General features: G+C 39.5%; 2 protein-coding genes across 5 annotated transcripts in view; one reads left to right on the forward strand and one right to left on the reverse strand.

Moving 5' to 3' along the window:
* Nucleotides 1-1222: 1222 nt before the first annotated feature.
* On the reverse strand, nt 1223-6798 carry PIGP (phosphatidylinositol glycan anchor biosynthesis class P). The gene is made up of 4 exons (XM_074533903.1): nt 6568-6798; nt 5360-5432; nt 3937-4055; nt 1223-2893 (listed from the first exon to the last, which is right to left on the reverse strand). Exons 1-4 carry the CDS (start codon nt 6647-6649, stop codon nt 2763-2765), a joined length of 405 nt encoding a protein of 134 aa, XP_074390004.1. The 5' UTR covers nt 6650-6798; the 3' UTR covers nt 1223-2762.
* A 154-nt stretch (nt 6799-6952) lies between these two features.
* The window catches only part of TTC3 (tetratricopeptide repeat domain 3), an 89366-nt gene continuing 73743 nt past the window's right edge, over nt 6953-22575 (forward strand). For 2 of the 4 annotated variants that reach the window (XM_074533884.1, XM_074533890.1), the window contains exons 1-4: nt 6954-7086; nt 8660-8748; nt 13139-13184; nt 19018-19150. In XM_074533884.1, the coding sequence (XP_074389985.1) occupies nt 8671-8748; nt 13139-13184; nt 19018-19150 (257 nt within the window). In that variant the 5' untranslated portion in view covers nt 6954-7086; nt 8660-8670. Of the gene's footprint in view, nt 7087-7398; nt 7451-8659; nt 8749-13138; nt 13185-19017; nt 19151-22575 lie in introns of those variants that run through there. The other 2 variants (XM_074533891.1, XM_074533889.1) reach the window with 2 other exon arrangements.

Consider the following 22575-nt stretch of genomic DNA (forward strand, 5'->3'; position numbering starts at 1 on the left):
TGTCCTGCGGCCGCTATCTCGGTGGGAGTACCTCATTCCTATGTTTTAAAAATATATCTTACACAGCAGAGTTTCTATTTTAACATTTTTATATAACCTAAAACTCTATTTAACACACTACTTAAGAGAATCCATACAGCATCACTTTCTAACACAACACATATAATATTCATTTTAACTTTTGCAAAAAGCCAATCATAAAATACACATTTCTCACAATTTCTGAGGTTCCCCTGCCCTGGAAAGTTCATGAGGAAATGAGGAAACTGAATCAAAGCAGAACAGGCAAAACCAGTCCCTGATCCAACACCAGCTCCTGCCCGTGGTGGCACAGAATTAATTTCCAGCTGTGAAGCTGCTGGAGGTTTTCTGATTTCTGTAATATTGAAACTTGGCATTACTCTTGATCAGCTTTGACTAAAAATTTCAAAATTTTATCACAAAGTTTGACTAAAAAGTTCAGAATTTTAGACAAGCTTTGACCAAGAAGTTCAGAATTTTATCACAAACTTTTACTAAAAATTTCAGAATTTTATTACAAGCTTTGACTAAAAAGTTCAGATTTTTAGGACAAGCTTTTAGTAAAAAAGTTCAAAATTTTATCACAAGCTTTGACTAAGCAGTTTGGATTTTTATCACAAGCTTTAATTTAAAAGTTCAGAATTTTAGACAAGCTTTTACTAAAAATTTCAGAATTTTATCACAAGCTTTGTCCAAAAAGTCCAGAATTTTATTACAAGCTTTGACTAAAAAGTTCAGAATTTTGTGACAAGCTTTGACCAAAAAGCTCAGAATTTTATTACAAGCTTTAACTAAAAGATCAGAATTGTATTACAAACTTTGACCAAAAAGTTCAGAATTTTAGACAAGCTTTGACCAACAAGTTCAGAATTTTATCACAAACTTCTACTAAAAATTTCAGAATTTTATCACAAGCTCTGACTAAACAGTTCAGATTTTTATCACAAGCTTTTAATTTAAAGTTCAGAATTTTAGACAAGCTTTTACTAAAAAACTCAGAATTTTATTACAAGCTTTGACCAAAAAGTTGAGATTTTTTTATCACAAGCCTTAACTAAAAAGTTCAGAATTTTATTACAAGCTTTTACTAAAAATTTCAGAATTTTATAACAAGCTTTGTCCAAAAAGTCCAGAATTTTATTACAAGCTTTGACTAAAAAGTTCAGAATTTTATGACAAGTTTTGATCAAAAAGCTCAGAATTTTATGACAAGCTTTGACTAAAAAATCCAGAATTTTATACAAGCTTTAACTAAACAGTTCAGAATTTTATCACAAATTTTTACTAAAAAGTTCAGAATTTTAGAGAAGCTTTGACCAAAAAGTTCAAAATTTTATCACAAGCTTTGACTAAAAAGCTCAGAATTTAAGACAAGCTTTAAGTAAAAGTTCAAAATTTTATCACAAGCTTTGACCAAAAAGCTCAGAATTTTATTTCAAGGTTTGACTAAAAAGTTCCAATTTTTATTACAAGCTTTAATTTAAAAGTTCAGAATTTTGTGACAAGCTTTGGCCAAAAAGCTCAGAATTTTATTACAAGCCTTAACTAAAAGATCAGAATTGTATTACAATCTTTATTATTTTTGGTAATTCAGTAAATCTGATATTTTGGGGTGGAGAATCAACAGATTTGGCCGAATAAAGAATTTTGTGTGAAGGAAAAATTGAGTTTTTATCACCTCAACCCAGGAGAAACCTCCCAGAAGCACAGGAAAATGGTGAAGATGGAAAAACCAGCCACACTTTATTCATATTTACAAATATTTACATATTTACAGGCAAATGAAATGTTTACAATGCAAACACTTCCAGTTAATAATTAAAAAAAAAAATCCTCAAGTGCTTCACTGGCTAAAACACATTTTATCACCCCGAATAAAAAGAGAAATAAAATTAAACTTTGACTAAAAATTGCTTTTTTTCCCCTCTCAGAGGGGAATTTAGGCAGAAAGCTGCAAGGAACAGAAGGCTTTTCAAGCCACTTTTTGAATTTTTAAAAAATAAACAGAGAAATTATTGGGGCGTGATTTTCAGAGCAATGCAGTTATTAAGGTGCAAAATAGTAATAATGGTAATAGTAATGATAATAGTAATAATAATAGTAATAATGATAATAGTAATAGTGATGATAATTATAGTAATAATAATACTATTATATAATAGTATATGATAATAATAGTAATATATAATAATAGTAATAATAATAGTAATAATAATATTAATAATGATAATAGTAATAATAGCAATAATAGCAATTACACTATTATATAATAGTATATTATAATAATAGTATATTATAATAATAGTAATATATAAAAATAATAGTAATAACAGTGATACTGATAATAGTAATAATAATTGTAATAATAATACTATTATATAATGGTATATTATAATAATAGTAATCTATAATAATCGTAACATATAATAATAATAGTGATACTGATAATAGTAATAATAATTGTAATAATAATACTATTCTACAATAGTATATTATAATAATAGTAATATATAACAACAGTAATATATAATAATAGTAAAAATAGTAATACTAATAATAATAATAGTAAAAATAATAATAGTAATAATAATACTAGTAATAATATTAGTAATAATATAAATTTAATTAGAAATTCAGGGGAAAAAAAAGCTGAAAGAATGTTTCTTTTAAGCTCGGAGAGGTTTTAATTAATAAAACTCTAAATTTTATGAATCTTTTGTGGAAATAGAATCTAATAACATCTATCTGCTGTTGCAGATGTGTTTGTCAGGGAGGAAGAACATCCTGTTGACCTCGCTGATGGGAACATCCCTCAGGGCTGGAATTGCCTCCTCCTGGAATTCCTTCTGCTGCTGCTTTTTTGCAAAGTTATCTGCAAAGAGAAGGGAACATTTCATGGCTTCCAGCTACTTTCATTTTATTTTATTTTTGCCCAGAAAATGATGTAATTTTATAATGCAACACTGCAAATTTAGCTGCTTGAAAGGATGAAAACCCCACCAGGAATTAAAAAAAAATCAAATATTTGAGTGAAAAAAAGGCTTAAAATTTTGGTTTTATATAAAGGTTTAAAATTTGGGCTTTATATAAAGGTTTAAAATTTGGGGTATATTTAAATCTTAAAACTTAGGTTTTAATTAAAGGCTTAAAATTTGGGGTTTATTTAAATGCTTAAAATTTTGGTTTTAATTAAAGGCTTAAAAGTTGGGTTTTATTTAAAGGCTTAAAATTTGGGTTTTATTTAAAGGTTTAAAATTTGGGGTTTATTTAAAGGTTTAAATTTGGGTTTTATTTAAAGGCTTAAAATTTAGGTTTTAATTAAAGGATTAAAATTTGGGTTTTATTTAAAGGTTTAAAAGTTGGGTTTTACTTAAAGGCTTAAAATTCGGGCTTTATTTAAAAGTCCAAATAAAATTTGGGCTTTATTTAAAGGTTTAAAATTTGGATTTGATATAAATTTTTAAAATTTGGGGTTTATTCAAAGGCTTAAAATTTGGGCTTTATTTAAAGGTTTAAAATTTGGGTTTTATTTAAAGGCTTAAAATTTGGGTTTTATATAAATGCTTAAAATTTGGTTTTATTTACAGGATTAAAAGCTGGGTTTTATTTAAAGGCTTAAAATTTGGGGGTTTATTTAAAGGTTTAAAATTTTGGTTTTATTTAAAGGCTTAAAAACTGGGTTTTACTTCAAGGAATAAAATTTGGGCTTTATTTAAAGGTTTAAAAGTTGGGGTTTTATTTAAATGCTTAAAAGTTAGGTTTTATTTAAATGCTTAAAATTTGGGTTTTATTTAAAGGTTTAAAATTTGGGGTTTATTTAAAGGCTTAAAAATTCCGATTTTATTCTCTGCAGATTTCCAGAATTCTGAGTGAAGAATTCAACTTTTCAAACTTTTCAAAAAGCCACAGCATTACCTGTGACGGTGTGAGTGGAGCTGAGGGGAGCTGTGCTCATCATGTTCATCCCAAAAAGCAAAATGTACCCGATTCCCACGGCCACCAGCAGATACACGGGCAGGGCAACTGCCCAGTACCTGTGAAAAAGGATTAAAAATTTAAAAATTTTACAAATGCTCAATAATAAATCAGTTTTTATGTTGTTTTTTTTGTCTGTGATGGATTTATCCAACAGGAAAAGGAACAAAACCTCTGATTGTGGATCCTGCACTGGAGCCAATGAGAAACCATCAGATAAATTCCTTTAGAAATGGGTTTACTTTTTAAATTTTTAATTTTTTTAATTATGGGCTAAAGTTTAGTTTAGGATTAATTTGACATTTCCACCAGCAAATTGTCAAATGAATCCCACAGCCACCAGCAGATAAACGGGCAGGGCAACTGCCCAGTACCTGTGAAAAAGGATTAAAAATTTTACATTTATTGACAAAGGCTCAATAATAAATCAGTTTTAATGTTGGTTTTTTAATCTGTGATGGATTTATCCAAGAGGAAAAGGAACAAAACCTCTGATTGTGGATCCTGCACTGGAGCCAATGAGAAACCATCAGATAAATTCCTTTAGAAATGGGTTTACTCTTTAATTTTTTAATTATGGGCTGAAGTTTTGTTTAGGATTAATTTGACATTTCCACCAGCAAATTGTCAAATGAATCCTAAAACATCCCAAAATTATTTATTTAATGGCACAAAAAACCATTTTCACCATAGTTACACAAAAAATGCTTCAGGAACATTGCAGCTCTTTATCATGAGGGAAAAATGGATTTAATGCCAGGCTATTATTTAAAAATGAAAGGTTTTTTATTTGAAAACCATCAGATAAATTCCTTTAGAAATGGGTTTACTCTTTAATTTTTTAATTATGGGCTAAAGTTTAGTTTAGGATTAATTTGACATTTCCACCAGCAAATTGTCAAATGAATCCTAAAACATCCCAAAAATTATTTATTTCATGGCACAACAAAACATTTTCACCATAGTTATATAAAAAATGCTTCAGAAACATTACAGCTCTTTATCATCAGGGAAAAATGGATTTAATGCCAGGCTATTATTTAAAAATGAAAGGTTTTTTTATTTGAAAACCATCAGATAAATTCCTTTAGAAATGTGCTTACTCTTTAATTTTTAAATTATGGGCTAAAGTTTGGTGTATTTCCACCAACAAATTGTCAAATGAATCCTAAAACATCCCAAAATTATTTATTTAATGACACAAAAAACCATTTTCACCATAGTTACACAAAAAATGCTTCAGGAACATTGCAGCTCTTTATCATCAGGGAAAAATGGATTTAATGCCAGACTATTATTTAAAAATGAAAGGTTTTTTATTTGAAAATAATGAAGATGGAGGAGTTGAATTGGCTGAACTCACTTTTGAGGCCAGTAGGTCAGTCCCAGGGAGAAGAGCCAGGTCTCAGGAACATAAGCCCAGATAAGGTACAAAACTGCACAACATAATCCAAAAGTCACAATGAGACTTTAATTTTAATTCCCTAAATTTTGCTTTTATTTACACCAAAATCCCAAAAGATTGCGGGATTTGCCTCTCAGACACAAACCCTGCCCGGTCCCTGGGATCAGTTTGATATTGAACATTTAATTTCTGATTTCCTCTGAGGGCAGATGAGGATTTATTCCAGTTTAAACTCCAGAACGAGAAAGACAAAACCAACAAAGCCACCCCCAAACACCTCAATGAAAAGAAGCCAAAAGAACAGAGATAATATGAAAGCAGAAAATGATCTCACAGAGGACGTTTAATGGTGGAATTGCAGTTGTAATGAGAAATTATTGAAAATCTTTCTGATTCTTGCTGGGACAGGAGCTGGGCCCAACTCCCTGAGGGCGCCACAGCCCCTCAGCAGGATCCGGCACTGAGGGAAATTTGGAACCTTTCCTTGGCTTGGAAAAGCGTTTTCTACCCTCCCAAACCATCACACCATCACAGAAGTGCTCATGGAACCCAAAATATTTCCCGCTGCTGTTGGTCAGATTGGCTCAATTTTTATTTTATTTTATTTTTTGGCGGGGAAGGCAACAGGCAGCTCTGCTGGCAGGAAAGGCTGGCACAGCTGGCATTGCTCACCTGCACAGGAGAAGCTTTGGGCTGAGCTCAGGGCGGCCTTGCAGGGCCTGGAGGAGCCCCAGGAAAGCTGGAGAGAGACAATTGCCAGGGGATGCAGGGACAGCACACAGGGAATGGCTGCACACTGAGAAATTACGGGTTTAGATAGGATTTTGGGAGAAATATCCTTCCCTGTGAGGGTGGGCAGGGCTGGGATGGAATTCCACTTCGAATTGGGTTGGACATTGGGGACATTGGAGCACCTGGGACAGCGGGAGGTGTCCCTGCCACGGATGAGCTTTGAGGTTCCTCCCAACCCAAACCATTCCCTGATTTCCCTTGAGTTAAGCACACAAAGTTTTGCTGTTCCCTAACGCATCGCCCAGACCATCCCAAAGTAACACCACAACCACTTCCAATGTGAAAACGTGCGTGATTCGGGTCAAAAACGGAATAAAACGTGAGCGCAGCCAAGCAGCACCGCGGGGTGACGGATCCGGCTCTGGGATACTCACTGAAGCCGAACCACGAGCCCAAAAAAAGCGCAAATCCGTAAATTGCCCTTTCCGGCAGCGGGGCCGGAGAGTTCTCAACCATGCCGGGCTCTTCCCTTTAACCTGGCGGGGAGGGCGGAGAAGGGACGCGGGGATGGACACGGGGATTTGCTGGGGAGCTCCTCGGGGGCACCCACGGCTGTGGGGGCCGCACCCCGCCCTCCTTCCCTGTGATAGGAATGGGAGGAGGAGGAGGAGGAGGAGGAGGAGCAGGGGCAGGAGGAGGAGGAAGGAAGGAAGGAAGGAAGGCGCTCCCTTCCCCCGTTCCCGCCTCCGCACCGCCCGTATCCGGCCACGCACGCAGGCGCGCAGCCCGCGGATTGGCCGCTTCCCATGACGTCAGAGGGCGGCCGGCCAATGGGCGGCGCGTCCGGCGGGCGGGGCGCGCTGGGGCGGCGGGAGCGGCGGCGGCGCGGCGGCAGCAGCGGATCGGGATCGGGATCGGGATCGGAGCCGGGATCGGGATCGGAGCCGGGAGCGGTGCGTGCGCGATGCGGGGAGGGATCCAGGGATGGCGGGATGGAGGGAGGGAGCGGGGGCTGCTCGGCCGCCTTCCCCCGCTCCTCTCCCGGCCCGGAGCCGCCGCTCGCTGCCCGGTGTGTGCCCGGCTCCGTGACGGGCGCTCCCGGGGCGGAGCGCGGTGCTGTGCGCCTCTCCGGGCTCTGGGTGTCGGTGCCGGCGGGACAAGGCACGTGAGCGGCCGGCCCGGGTTGTTCCGGGATCGGATGGCGCCGCGGGGGGAGCCCGGGAGCTGCCGGGACGGGGCGGGGTGTGCGGCGACCCGGGATGGAGCCGCGATCGCGGGGTGCAGCTGCGATTCACGGGACGGAGCGGTGATTCCGGGGTACCGCCGTGATTCACGGGGGTGTAGCCGCGATCGCGGGGTGCAGCCGCGATTCCCGGGGGTGCAGCCGTGATCGCGGGGTGCAGCTGGGATTCACGGGGGTTCAGCCGTGGTGATTCCCGGGGGTGCCGCTGTGATTCCCGAGGGGTTCAGCCGTGATCGGGGGGTTCAGCCGCGATTCCCGGGGGTGCAGCCAGGGTGCAGCCGTGATTCACGGGGCTTCAGCCGTGGTGATTCCCGGGGTGCAGCTGCAGTTCCCGGGGTTCAGCCGCGATTCCCGGGATGCAGCCGTGATTCACGGGATGGAGCAGTGATTCCTGGGGTTCAGCCGCGATTCCCGGGGTGCAGGCGGGATTCCCAAGGTGCAGCTGCAATTCCCGGGGTGCAGTCGTGATTGTGGGGCTGCCGCTGTGATTCCCGGGGTTCAGCCGTGATCTCAGGGATACAGCCGCGATTCCCGGGGGTTCAGTCGCGTTTCCCGGGGTTTCAGCCGTGGTGATTCCCGGGGGTTCAGCCGTGATTCCCGGGGGTTCAGCCGTGATTCCCGGGGTTCAGCCGCGACTCCCGGGATGCAGCCGTGATTCCCGGGGTGCAGCTGGAATTCCCGGGATTCCCGGGGTGCAGCCGTGATTGTGGGGCTGCCGCTGTGATTCCCGGGGTTCAGCCGCGATTCCCAGGGGTTCAGTCGCGTTTCCCGGGGTTCAGCCGTGATTTCCGGGGCTCAGTCGCGTTTCCTGGGGTTTCAGCCGTGGTGATTCCCGGGGGTTCAGCCGCGATTCCCGGGGTGCAGCTGCAATTCCCAGGGTGCAGCTGCGATTCCCGGGATGTAGCCGTGATCGTGGGCATGGAGCCGCGATTCCCGGGATGCAGCCGTGATTCCAGGGGTTCAGTCGCGATTCCCGGGGTGCAGCCGGGGTGCAGCTACAGTTCCTGGGGTGCAGCCGCGATTCCCGGGGATCCAGCTGGGATGGAGCCGCGATTCCCGGGATGCTGCTGCTCGTCCCGGCAGGGATAACGTGCCCATCTCCTGCCCGGTGCAGGTCACAGTCTCTGTCCCAAGCTTCCAGCCGGGCTTAGGCTGGCTGTGCTCAGCATTGAGCTCTGCCCAAGTGCTGCTCGGTTTTCCAGACCCAGCCCAGGGAAGTTTAGCAGTGAGATCCTTGGAAGTGTTGGCATTCCCAGTGTTTCTCACCCTGTGTTTCCTCTCAGGGTGATGTGCCATGGCTGATCCTCTCTCCAAATCCGACCTCGTTGCAGCCTTGGCTCTCTTTGCTGGTGACCCAACCTACTTTCAGCTGGTAAGTGGGGTTGGAGCTCCGTGGGAAGCTGTAACCCTGATTTTTTAAAGTTTTTCTAAGCCTTCTGATGTTTATGTTCTTGTAAGGAACTTTCTCACGCGCTTTATATAAATAACTCATTGTTTTGCATTCTTTTCTGGAGGAGGAGAGATTTGCTGGGCTGTTGGTTTGTCCAGTGTCATTGCAGAGGTGGCACTGTCACCCCCCAATCCACTGCCACTTTTGGAAATCTATAAATGTTGGAGACAGAAATGAAAAAGTGCTTTTTTACCTTGAAAAGAGCAGTGTATTATTTTGTGTCCTATAGTGACAGGGAACTTGCAGGATGTGCCAGGGGGGTTTTACCCAAATCTGGGGCTGCCCCTGGATCCCTGGAATGTCAGATTTCAGCTCTGGGGCACACTGGGATTTCAGCTCTGGATTCCTGGGATTTCAGTTCTGGGATTTCATCTCTTGCTTCCTGGGATTTCAGCTCTTGCCCTGTGGGATTTCAGCTCTTGGCTCCTGGGATTTCAGCTCTTGGACTTGTGGAATTTCATCTCTTGGTCTTTGGGACTTCAGCTCTTGCCCTGTGGGATTTCAGCTCTTGGGCCCTGAGATTTCAGCTCTGACTTCCTGGGATTTGAGCTCTTGGCCTGTGGGATTTCAGCCCTTGGCCTGTAGGATTTCAGCTCTGAGTTCGTGGGGTTTCAGCTTTTGGTTCCTGGGATTTCAGTTTTTAGTTCCTGGGATTTGAGCTGTGGGTTCCTGGGATTTCAGCTCTTGGCCTGTGGGATTTGAGCTCTGAGTTCCTGGGATTTCACCTTTGGATTCCTGGGATTTGAGCTGTGGGTTCCTGGGATTTCCGCTCTTCCCTTGTGGGATTTCAGCACTTGGCTCCTGGGATTTGAGCTCTGGGGCCCTGGGATTTCACCTCTGGGCCCTGGAATTTCAGCTCTTGCCCTGTGGGATTTCAGCTCTGGGACACACTGGGATTTCAGCTCTGAGGAACTGGGATTTCAGCTCTGGGGCCCTGGGATTTCAGCTCTTGACCTGTGGAATTCCAGTTTCTTGTGGGATTTCAGCTCTTGGCCTGTGGGATTTCAGCTCTTGGCCCCTGGGATTTCAGCTCTTGGCCTGTAGGATTTCAGCGCTGGGTTCCTGGGATTTGAGCTCTTGGCTCCTGTGGGATTTCAGCTCTTCCCTTTTGGGATTTCAGCTCTGGATTTCTGGGATTTCTGCTCTTGGACTTGTGGAATTTCATCTCTTGGTCTTTGGGACTTCAGCTCTTGCCCTGTGGGATTTCAGCTCTTGGGCCCTGAGATTTCAGCTCTGACTTCCTGGGATTTGAGCTCTTGGCCTGTGGGATTTCAGCCCTTGGCCTGTAGGATTTCAGCTCTGAGTTCGTGGGGTTTCAGCTTTTGGTTCCTGGGATTTCAGTTTTTAGTTCCTGGGATTTGAGCTGTGGGTTCCTGGGATTTCAGCTCTTGGCCTGTGGGATTTGAGCTCTGAGTTCCTGGGATTTCACCTTTGGATTCCTGGGATTTGAGCTGTGGGTTCCTGGATTTCTGCTCTTCCCTTGTGGGATTTCAGCACTTGGCTCCTGGGATTTCAGCTCTGGATTTCTGGGATTTCACCTCTGGGCCCTGGAATTTCAGCTCTTGCCCTGTGGGATTTCAGCTCTTGACCTGTGGAATTCCAGTTTCTTGTGGGATTTCAGCTCTTGGCCCCTGGGATTTCCGCTCTTGGCCTGTAGGATTTCAGCGCTGGGTTCCTAGGATTTGAGCTCTTGGCTCCTGTGGGATTTCAGCTCTTCCCTTTTGGGATTTCAGCTCTGGATTTCTGGGATTTTAGCTCTTGGGCTTGTGGGATTTCACCAATTGGTTCCTGTGGGATTTCAGCTCTTGGACTTGTGGGATTTCAGCTCTGGTTTCCTTGGATTTCAGCTTTTGGCCCCTGGTTCAGCTCTTGACGTGTGGAATTTCAGTTTCTTGTGGGATTTCAGCTTTTGCCCTGTGGGATTTCAGCTCTTGGCCTGTAGGATTTCAGCTCTGAGTTCGTGGGGTTTCAGCTTTTGGTTCCTGGGATTTCACCTTTGGATTCCTGGGATTTGAGCTGTGGGTTCCTGGGATTTCAGCTCTTGCCCTGTGGGATTTCAGCTCTGGATTTCTGGGATTTTAGCTCTTGATCTTGTGGAATTTCACCAACTGGTTCCTGTGGGATTTCAGCTCTGGTTTCCTGGGATTTCAGCTTTTGGCCCCTGGTTCAGCTCTTGACGTGTGGAATTTCAGTTTCTTGTGGGATTTCAGCTCTTGGCCCCTGGGATTTGAGCTCTTGGCTCCTGTGGGATTTCAGCTCTTCCCTTTTGGGATTTCAGCTCTTCCCTTTTGGGATTTCAGCTCTGGATTTCTGGGATTTTAGCTCTTGGGCTTGTGGAATTTCACCAGTTGGTTCCTGTGGGATTTCAGTTCTTGGCCTGTGGGATTTCAGCTCTTGGTTTGTGGGATTTCAGCTTTTGGCCCCTGGTTCAGCTCTTGACCTGTGGAATTTCAGTTTCTTGTGGGATTTCAGCTCTTGGCCTGTGGGATTTCAGCTCTTGGGCCCTGAGATTTCAGCTCTGACTTCCTGGGATTTCAGCTCTTCCCTTTTGGGATTTCAGCTCTGGATTTCTGGGATTTGAGCTCTTGGCCTGTGGAATTTCAGCTCTTGGCCTGTAGGATTTCAGTTCTGAGTTTGTGGGGTTTCAGCTTTTGGTTCCTGGGATTTCAGCTCTTGGACTTGTGGAATTTCAGCTCTTGACCTGTGGAATTCCTGTTTCTCGTGGGATTTCAGCTCTTGGCCCCTGGGATTTGAGCTCTTGGCCTGTAGGATTTCACCTTTGGATTCCTGGGATTTCACCTTTGGATTCCTGGGATTTGAGCTGTGGGTTCCTGTGATTTCAGCTCTTGGCCTGTAGGATTTCAGCGCTGGGTTCCTAGGATTTGAGCTCTTTGCTCCTGTGGGATTTCAGCTCTTCCCTTTTGGGATTTCAGCTCTGGTTTCCTGGGATTTCAGCTCTGGATTTCTGGGATTTTAGCTCTTGATCTTGTGGAATTTCACCAGTTGGTTCCTATGGGATTTCAGTTCTTGGCCTGTGGGATTTCAGCTCTTGGTTTGTGGGATTTCAGCCCTGGTTTCTTGGGATTTCAGCTCTTGGCCCCTGGTTAAGCTCTTGACCTGTGGGATTTCAGCTCTTGCCCTGTGGGATTTCAGCTCTTGGGCCCTGAGATTTCAGCTCTGACTTCCTGGGATTTCAGCCCTTGGCCTGTGGGATTTCAGCTCTGAGTTTGTGGGGTTTCAGCTTTTGGTTCCTGGGATTTCAGTTTTTAGTTCCTGGGATTTGAGCTCTGGATTTCTGGGATTTGAGCTCTTGGGCTCGTGGAATTTCACTAATTGGTTCCTGTGGGATTTCAGCTCTTCCCTTGTGGGATTTCAGCTTTTATTTCCTGGGATTTCAGCTCTTGCTCTGTGGGATTTCAACTTTTATTTCCTGGGATCTCAGCTCTTTTAATTATTATTATTTGTCTCCTTCCTCCTCTGAGGGGTGTGATGTGAGTTTTTAATGCCTGTGATTCCATTCAGAATTTATTTCCACCACTGAAGGATTTTTTGGTTTTTTGCTGCTGCCAAAATAAAAACTCTTTAAGAGCTCTCAGTTGTCTTTCAAGATGAGCTGATTTTTAAATCACAATTTCGTTTTTTCTCCTCTTTGTTCTTGTGTATCCCGGCCTGTTAAATCCAGGAATTTGATAATTTCTGCATTTCTGTGAAATGATAATGCAGCATTTCCTGTGATGCAGAGCGTTCATTAAATCACTCATTTTGATGTTTGCTAAAATTCCAGAGTTTGTAGGGATCTATAAATGAGAATAAATCATTTCTTCAGCCTCAGGTGCTCAGATGGGGTTTAAACCCCTTAAAAGTAACATGAAAAACGAAATCAACTCCCTTTATTTTGCTGTAGATGGTTTTATTTAAATACACATTCACTGTCAAAATGTAATTATTATTTTTGATTTTTTTTTTTAAAAACCTGTCTCACCTTCTTAAAACTTTGAGTTTAGTCAGGTTCTCTTGAACTTGATTTTGCTGCCTGATTTTTTGAATCATGAATTCCTAGAATCCTCTCCTAGTGCGATTGAAAATATTGTTTTAATTGTTTTAATTGTGTAAAACTTTTCCTGTCCGTTCATTAACCTGTGGCCATTTTTTAATGAGGATGCAGATAAATATTCTTTTTTTTCCTCCAAACAAAATGCTTTCTTTATTCCTGGCTTGGCTTTCTTTGTTTGCTATTGGCTGTGCAATGTAATAAATGGTAAATATAGAAATATATTACATTAAAAAATGTCAATAATGTGTTTCTCTTTAGGATCATGGAACCTTTGGACAGACAGTGCCGTGTAAACCTAAAACAGGTATGGAAACAAAACCGATATTCTTCATTTCTTGGATCTTTGGATTGCTATTTAATTTTATTTTTCCTGAAAATTAGTTAATTATTTTTTTTTAGCATTGTTCTGTTCTGTTACCCTGGCACAATTCTCATCTGTTTCTCCTGATATAAATGAAATATTCAGGAATATTTCCATAAATGCTGTGAGGGTGGAAATTCAAGGCTGTTGGTTTTACCTGTGTAGGTCTAAAAACAATTTCCATTTTTTTGGGGTTTTTTGCAGTAATAATTCAGCAAAAATCCCCGGTTGCAGAAAAACAGATGGCTCAAATTCAAAATTACATTTTCTGCACCACCCTCAATTTGTGGGAAGAAGCACAAATTCCCATATATAAATAATGTAAATAATGATAATGATAAAATCATATAAATAATGATAAAAAGCTGTGGAAAGGGAATTTTTTGTGTGTTTTTTTGGTGTGATTTTTCTGTGTATTTTTTGTGGGTGGTTTTTTTGTGTGGTTTTTGGTGTCTTTTCTTTCTCGTAATTTTTTTGCGTAATTTTTTTCGTAATTTTTTTTTTTCCGTTATTTTTTGCATAATTTTTTTTGCGTAATTTTTTTGTGTGTAATTTTTCTTTGTATTTTTTGTGGGTGGTTTTTTTTTGGTGTGTGAGTTTTTTGTGTGGTTTTTGGCGTCTTTTCTTTCTCGCAATTTTTTTCGTAATTTTTTTTTTCCGTCATTTTTTGCGTAAATTTTTTTTGCATAATTTTTTCTGCCTAATTTTTTTTGCGTAATTTTTTTTGTCTGTAATTTTTCTGTGTATTTTTTGTGGGTGGTTTTTTTTGGTGTGTGAGTTTTTTGTGTGGTTTTTGCTGTCTTTTCTTTCTTGTAATTTTTTTCCCGTCATTTTTTGCGTAATTTTTTTTGCGTAATTTTTTTTCCGTAATTTTTTTTCCGTAATTTTTTTTTTTTGTGTAATTTTTTATGTGATTTTTCTGTGTATTTTTTGTGGGTGGTTTTTTTGGTGTGGGGGTTTTTTGTGTCTTTTCTTTCTCGTAATTTTTTTTGCGTAATTTTTTTTCCCCGTTATTTTTTGCGTAATTTTTTTTGCGTAATTTTTTTTTTTGCGTAATTTTTTTTTGGTGTAATTTTTCTATGTATTATTTTTTGTAGGTTTTTCCCTGCTTTTCTCCATATCTTTTCCCTGCCTTTTTCTCATCTTTTCCCCATTTTCTCCCCATCTTTTCCTTTTTCCCTCTCTTTTTCCCCAGTTTTTTCCCCTCTCTTGTATTTGCCCCTTCCCTCTTCCCTTTTCCCCTGTTTTTTCCCATCTTTTTCCTGTCATTTCTCCTTTTTTTTTTCTCTTTTTCCCTCTCTTTTTCCCCTGCTTTTTCATCTTTTTCCCTGCCTTTTCTGCTGTATTTCCCCCTGTATTTTCCCTTTCTTATCCTTTCCCTTTCTTGTCTTTTTTCCTGTCTTTTCCCTGCCTTATCTTTTCCTTGCCTTTTTTCCCGCCTTTTCTGTGTCTTTTTCCCTTTTTTCCCCCTTTTTCCCCCTTTTTTCCCTCTTTTTCCCCCCTTTTTCCCCCTTTTTCCCCCTTTTTCCCTCTTTTTCCCCCCTTTTCCCCCCTTTCCCCCCCTTTCCCCCCCCCTTTCCCCCCCCCTTTCCCCCCCCTTTCCCCCCCCCTTTCCCCCCCCCTTTCCCCCCCTTTTTCCCCCCCTTTTTCCCCCCCTTTCCCCCCCTTTCCCCCCCTTTCCCCCCCTTTCCCCCCCTTTCCCCCCCTTTTTCCCCCCCTTTTTCCCCCCCTTTTTCCCCCCCTTTCCCCCCCTTTCCCCCCCTTTTCCCCCCCTTTTTCCCCCCTTTTTCCCCCCTTTTTTCCCCCTTTTTTCCCCCTTTTTTCCCCCTTTTTCCCCCTTTTTCCCCCTTTTTCCCCCTTTTTCCCCCTTTTTCCCCCTTTTTCCCCCTTTTTCCCCCTTTTTCCCCCTTTTTCCCCCTTTTTCCCCCTTTTTCCCCCTTTTTCCCCCTTTTTTCCCCCTTTCCCCCCCTTTTCCCCCCCTTTTCCCCCCCTTTTCCCCCTTTTTCCCCCCCTTTTTTCCCCCCCTTTTTTTCCCCCTTTTTTCCCCCTTTTTTCCCCCGTTTTTTCCCCCGTTTTTCCCCCTTTTTTCCCCCTTTTTTCCCCTTTTTTCCCCCTTCTTTTCCCCCTTTCTTTTCCCCTTCTTTTCCCCTTCTTTTCCCCTTCTTTTCCCCTTCTTTTCCCCTTCTTTTCCCCTTCTTTTCCCCTTCTTTTCCCCTTCTTTTCCCCTTCTTTTCCCCTTCTTTTCCCCTTCTTTTCCCCTTCTTTTCCCCTTCTTTTCCCCTTCTTTTCCCCTTCTTTTCCCCTTCTTTTCCCCTTCTTTTCCCCTTCTTTTCCCCTTCTTTTCCCCTTCTTTTCCCCTTCTTTTCCCCTTCTTTTCCCCTTCTTTTCCCCTTCTTTTCCCCTTCTTCTCCCCTTCTTTTCCCCTTCTTTTTTCCCTTCTTTTTTCCCTTTTTTTCCTTTTTTTTCCCTTCTTTTTTCCCTGTCCTTCCCCTGTATTTTCCCTGTTTTATCTTTTCCCTTTCTTGTCTTTTCCCTGTCTTTTTCCCTGTCTTTTTCCCCATCTTTTTCCTGTCTTTTCCCCATTTTGTCCCTGACTTTTCCCTGCCTTTTCTGCTGTATTTCCCCCTGTATTTTCCCTTTCTTGTCTTTTCCCTGTCTTTTTCTCTGCCTTCTTTTTTCCTGTTTTTCCCCTCTCTTTTCCCCTCTCTTTTTCTTCTCTTTCCCCTCTCTTTTCCCATCTTGTCTTTTTCCTGCCTTGTCTTTTCCCTTTTCCCTTTTTCCCTGCCTTTTCCATGGCTTTTCCCATTTCCTTTTCCCCCTCTCTTTTTCCATTTTCCTTGTCTTTCCCCTCTCTTTTTCCTGCCTTTCCTGCCTTTTCCCTTGTCTTGTAATTTTCCTTTTTTCCCTGCCCTTTTCTGTATCTTTTCCCTGCCTTGCCTTTCCCTGCCTTTCTCCCTTTTTCCTTTTCCCCTCTCTTTTTCCTGCCTTTTCTCTGCCTTGTCTTTTCCCTCTATTGTCTTTTTCCCTTTCTTTTTCCCTGTCCTTTTTCCTATTTTTCCCCCATCTTGTCCCTGCCTTTTCCCTTTTTTCCAGTCTTTTCCCTGTCTTGCCTTTTCCCTGCCCTTCCCCTGTATTTCCCCCTGTATTTCTCCCTGCCTTATCTTTTCCCTTTCTTGTCTTTTTTCCCTTTTTCCCTGTCTTTTTTCCTGTCTTTTCCCCATTTTGTCCCTGTCTTTTTCCTGCTGTATTTCCCCCTGTATTTTCCCTTTCTTGTCTTTTTCCCTGCCTTCTTTTATCCTGTCTTTTTTCCTGGGTTTTTCCCCTCTCTTTCCCCACCTTGTCATTTTCCTGTCTTGTCTTTTCCCTTTTCCCTGTCTTTTCCCCTTTCCTTTTCCCCTCCCCTTTTCCCCTTTCCTATTCCCCTCCCTTTTTCCCTGCCCTTCTCCCTTTTTCCTTGTCTTTTCTCCTCTCTTTTTCCTGCCTTTTCCCTTGTCTTGTAATTTTCCATTTTTCCCTGGCTTTTCCATGGCTTTTTCCTTTTCCCTTTTCCCTTTTTTCCCTGCTTTTCCCCTGCCCTTTTCTGTGTCTTTTCCCTGCCTTTCTCCCTTTTTCCTTTCCCCTCTCTTTTTCCTGCCTTTTCTCTGCCTTGTCTTTTCTGGCACTTTGGAATGCCTGAATTCATCCTTTAATTTAATATTTATTGCTATTTATATACCAATATATTTTATTATATTATATTAATTTAATGATTATTATATTTATTTTATTTCTATTTCTTTTCATATTGACTGGTATTTATAACACCTGAAATAAAGATTGATTTCAATATTTATTGGCCCTTTGGAATGCCGGAATTCACCCTTGATTTTAATATTTCTTGGTATTTATATACCAATATATTTAATTCTATTAAATGTATTTATCAAGTTTTAAAAATTTATTTATTTTCATATTTATTTGGTATTTATAATGCCTGGAATAAAGATTGATTTTAATATTTATTGGCACTTTGGAATGCCTGAATTCATCCTTTAATTTAATATTTATTGCTATTTATATACCAATATATTGAATTATATTATATTTATTTAATGATTATATTTATTTATTTTATTTCGATTTCTTTTCATATTTACTGGTATTTATAATGCCTAAAATAAAGACTGATTTCAATATTTATTGGAACTTTGGAATGCCTGAATTCATCCTTTAATTTAGTATTTATTGCTATTTATATACTGTTATATTTAATTCTATTATATATATTTATCAATTATTTTATTTATTTATTTATTTATTTATTTATTGGGGTTTTTTGGTATTTATAATGCCTGGAATAATGATTGATTTTAATATTTATTGGCACTCTGGAATGCCTGAATTCATCCTTTATTTTGTTATTTATTGGTATTTATATACCAATATATTGAATTTTATTAAATATATTTATCAATTATTTTATTTATTTATTTTTAATATTTAATGGTATTGATTTGGTATTTATAATGCCTGGAATAATGATTGATTTAAATATTTATTGGCACTTTGGAATGCCTGAATGCATCCTTTAATTTAATATTTATTGCTATTTATATACCAATATATTGAATTATATTATATTTATTTAATGATTATTATATTTATTTTATTTCTATTTCTTTTCATATTTACTGGTATTTATACACGTGAAATAAAGATTGATTTCAATATTTATTGGCCCTTTGGAATGCCTGAATTATCCTTTAATTTAATATTTATTGGTATTTATATACCAATATTATTAATTTTATTAAATATATTTATCAATTATTTTATTTATTTATTTATTTATTTTCATATTTATTGGTATTTATTTGGTATTTATAATGCCTGGAATAATGATTGATTTTAATATTTATTGATACTTTGCAATTCCTGAAATAATGAGTGATTTTAACCATTAAAACATTAAAATAATGATTTATTTTATTATTTTTTGGTACTTTTAAATGCCTGAAGTAATGATTTATTTTAATATTTATTGGCACTTTGGAATGTGCCAATTTAATATTTAATTTAATTAAATATTTATTGCTATTTATGTACCAATATATTTAATTTTATTCCATATATTTAATGATTATATTTATTTATTTTATTTCTATTTATTTTCTTATTTATTGGTATTTATAATGCCTGAAATAATGATTGATTTCAATATTTATTGGCACTTTGGAATGTGCCAATTTAATATTTAATTTAATTTAATATTTATTGCTATTTATATACCAATATATTGAATTTTATTAAATATGTTTATTAATTATTTTATTTATTTATTTATTTAAATATTTATTGGGGTTTTTTGGTATTTATAGTGCCTGGAATAATGATTGATTTCAATATTTATTGGAACTTTGGAATGCCTGAATTCATCCTTTAATTTAATATTTATTGCTATTTATGTAGCATTCTATTTAATTTTATTCCGTATATTTAATGATTCTATTTATTTAATTTATTTCTATTTATTTTCATATTTACTGGTATTTATAACACCTAAAATAAAGACTGATTTCAATATTTATTGGCACTTTGGAATGTGCCAATTTAATATTTAATATTTAATTTAATTTAATATTTATAGCTATTTATATACCGATATATTGAATTATATTACATTTATTGAATTATTATTATATTTATTTTATTTCTATTTCTTTTCATATTTATAACAGCTGAAATAAAGATGGATTTTAGTGATTTTTGGCCGTTGAAATTCCCATTTTCCCTGCAGGAGTGGATCCCTGTGAGGTTTGGTGCAGCCTCCCCGTGGAGAAACTGCGGGAAATTTGTAACGTGATCAAAATCCGCATTTTCTGGTGCGCGCTGTTCACCAGGGAGAGCACGTCCTTCGTGGACACCTTCTGGTGAGGAGCCAATTTCCAGGGAATTCCTGCAAATATTTCCAATTTCCAAAAGAATTTCCCTCCAAATATTCCCATTTTCCAATGGAATTTCCCTCCAAATATTCCTGTTTTTCCTCAAGAATTCCTTCCAAATATTCCCATTTTTCCTCCAAATATTCCCATTTTTCCTCCAAATATTCCCAATTTTCCAAAGAATTTCCCTCCAAATATTCCCATTTTTCCTCAAGAATTCCTTCCAAATATTCTCATTTTCCAAAAGAATTTCCTCCAAATATTCCCATTTTTCATCCAAATATTCCCATTTTCCCAAAGAATTTCCCTCCAAATATTCCCATTTTCCCTCCAAATATTCCCATTTTTCCTCCAAATATTCCCATTTTTCCAAAGAATTTCCCTCCAAATATTCCCATTTTCCATAGGAATTTCCCTCCAAATATTCCCATTTTTCCTCCAAATATTCCCACTTTTCCAAAAGAATCTCCTCCAAATATTCCCATTTTCCAAAGGAATTTCCCTCCAAATATTCCCAATTTTCCAAAGAATTTCTTTCCAAATATTCCCACTTTTCCATGGGAATTTTCCTCCAAATCCTCCCACTTTTCCAAGGGCAATTCCTCCAAATATTCCCATTTTCCCTCCAAATATTCCCTTTTTCCAATGGAATTTCCTTTCAAGTCCTCCCACTTTTCCAAAGGAATTTCCCTCCAAATATTCCCAATTTTCCAAAGAATTTCCTTCCAAATATTCCCATTTTCCCAAAGAATTTCCGTCGAAATATTCCCACTTATCCAAGGGAATTTCCTCCAAATATTCCCATTTTTCCTCCAAATATTCCCAATTTTCCCAAAGAATTTCCTTCCAAATATTCCCATTTTCCAAGGGAATTTCCCTCCAAATATTCCCATTTTTCCTCCAAATATTCCCATTTTCCAAAAGAATTTCCCTCCAAATATTCCCATTTTCCAAAAGAATTTTCCTCCAAATATTCCCATTTTCCAAAGGAATTTTCATCCAAATATTCCCATTTTTCAAGGGAATTTCCTTCCAAATATTCCCATTTTCCCAAAGAATTTCCCTCCAAATATTCCCATTTTTCCTCCAAATATTCCCACTTTTCCAAAAGAATTTCCATCCAAATATTCCCATTTTCCAATGGAATTTCCTTCCAAATATTCCCAATTTTCCAAGGGAATTTTCCTCCAAATATTCCCATGTTTTGGAATCTGAAATTTGAAATCTTTGGGTTTTTGGAGTTTGGGAATCTTGGGGACTTTGGATTTGATGTTTGGGATTTTGGAATTTTTGGGATTCTGGAATTTGGAATCTTTGGGATTTTGGAGTTTGGAATCTTTGGGAATCTGAAGTTTGGATCTTTGGGAATCCGGGTATCTGGATTCTTTTGGAGTTTGGAATGTTGGGAGTTTTGGAGTCTGGGAATCTTTGGGATTTTGGAATCTTTGGGGATTCTGGAGTTTGGAATCTTTGGGGTGGTGGAGTTTGGAATGTTTGGGAATCTGAAATTTGAAATCTTTGGGATTCTGGAGTTTGGGACCTTTGGGATTTTGGAATCTTTGGGAATCTGGAATTTGGAATCTTTGGGGATTTTGGAGTTTGGGATCTTTGGGAGTCTGGGAATCTTTGGAATCTTTGGGATTGTGGAGTTTGGGAATCTTTGGAAATCTGAAGTTTGGAGTCTTTGGGATTTTGTAGTATGGAATCTTTGGGGAGATTGAAATCTTTGGGATTTGGAGTCTTGGGGATTTTGGGAGTTGGGAATCTTTGGAATATTTCAGAATCTGGAGTTTGGAATCTTTGGAGATTTTGGGAGTTTGGATTCTTTGGGAATCCGGGTATCTGGATTCTTTTGGAGTTTGGAATGTTTGGGGGTTTTGGAGTTTGGAATCTTTGGGATTTTGGAATCTTTGGGATCTTTGGGAATCTGAAATTTGAAATCTTTGTGATTCTGGAGTTTGGGACCTTTGGGATTTTGGAGTTTGGAGTCTTGGGGACTTTGGATTTGATGTTTGGGATTTTGGAATTTTTGGGATTCTGGAATTTGGAATCTTTGGGATTTTGGAGTTTGGGATCTTTGGGAATCTGAAATTTGGAATATTGGGGATTTGGAGTTTGGAATCTTGGGGATTTTGGAATTTGGGATCTTTGCGAGTCTGGGAATCTTTGGAATCTTTTGGAGTTTGGAATTTGGGACTTTGGAATTTGGAACTTTTGGGATTTTGGAATCTTTGGGGATTCTGGAGTTTGGGAATCTTCGAGATTTTGGAGTTTTGGGGATTTTGGAGTTTGGAACCTTTGGAGATTTTGGGAGTTTGGATTCTTTGGGAATCTGAAGTTTGGATCTTTGGGAATCTGGGTATCTGGATTCTTTTGGAGTTTGGAACCTTTGGAATTTTTGGGGATTCTGGAGTTTTGGAATCTTGGGGATTTTGGATTTGATGTTTGGGATTTTGGAGTTTGGAATGTTTGGGATTTTGGGACCTTTGGGGATTCTGGAATTTGGAATCTTTGGGAATCTGAAGTTTGGAGTCCTTGGGAATCCGGGTATCTGGATTCTTTCGGAGTTTGGAATGTTGGGAGTTTTGGAACTTTGGACTCTTTGGGATTTTGGAATCTTTGGAATCTTGGGGAATCTGAAATTTGGAATCTTTGGGATTCTGGAGTTTTGGGACCTTTGGGGGTTTGGAGTTTGGAATCTCTGGGATTTTGGAGTCTGGGAATCTTTGGGATTTTGGAATCTTTGGGGATTCTGGAGTTTGGAATGTTTGGGAATCTGAAATTTGAAATCTTTGGGATTCTGGAGTTTGGGAATCTTGGGGACTTTGGATTTGATGTTTGGGATTTTGGAGTTTGGAATCTTTGGAATCTTTGGGGATTCTGGAGTTTGGGATCTTTGGGAATCTGAAGTTTGGAATCTCTGGGATTTGGAGTTTGGGATCTTGGGGAGTCTGGGAATCTTTGGGGAATCTGGGAATCTTTGGGAGTTTGGAATCTTTGGGGATTCTGGCGTTTGCGAATCTTCGAGATTTTGGAGTTGGGAATCTTTGGGATTCTGGAATTTAGGACCTTTGGGGATTCTGGAGTTTGGAATCTTTGGGAATCTGAAGTTTGGATCTTTGGGAATCCGGGTATCTGGATTCTTATGGAGTTTGGAATGTTGGGGGTTTTGGAGTTTGGAATCTTTGGGAATCTGAAATTTGAAATCTTTGGCATTCTGGAATTTGGAATCTTTGGGGATTTTGGAGTTTGGAGTCTTGGGAATCTTTGGGAGTTTGGAATCTTTGGATTATTTGGGAATCTGGAGTTGGGAATCTGGGGGATTTGGGAGTTTGGAATCTTTGGGATATTTTGGAATCTGGAGTTTGGAATCTTTGGAGATTTTGGGAGTTTGGATTCTTTGGCAATCTGTA

The sequence above is a fragment of the Zonotrichia albicollis genome, chromosome 2, assembly GCF_047830755.1.
Source record: "Zonotrichia albicollis isolate bZonAlb1 chromosome 2, bZonAlb1.hap1, whole genome shotgun sequence".
Classification (NCBI taxonomy): Eukaryota; Metazoa; Chordata; class Aves; order Passeriformes; family Passerellidae; genus Zonotrichia; species Zonotrichia albicollis.

Coding starts and splice junctions, on each gene's coding strand:
- PIGP (XM_074533903.1), bottom strand. CDS start 6,649: ATGGTTGAGAACTCTCCGGCCCCGCTGCCGGAAAGGGCAATTTACGGA. Junction 5,433..6,567: donor GGGCTCGTGGTTCGGCTTCA/GTGAGTATCCCA, acceptor TATGTTGTGCAG/TTTTGTACCTTATCTGGGCT. Junction 4,056..5,359: donor CTGACCTACTGGCCTCAAAA/GTGAGTTCAGCC, acceptor CCTTTTTCACAG/GTACTGGGCAGTTGCCCTGC.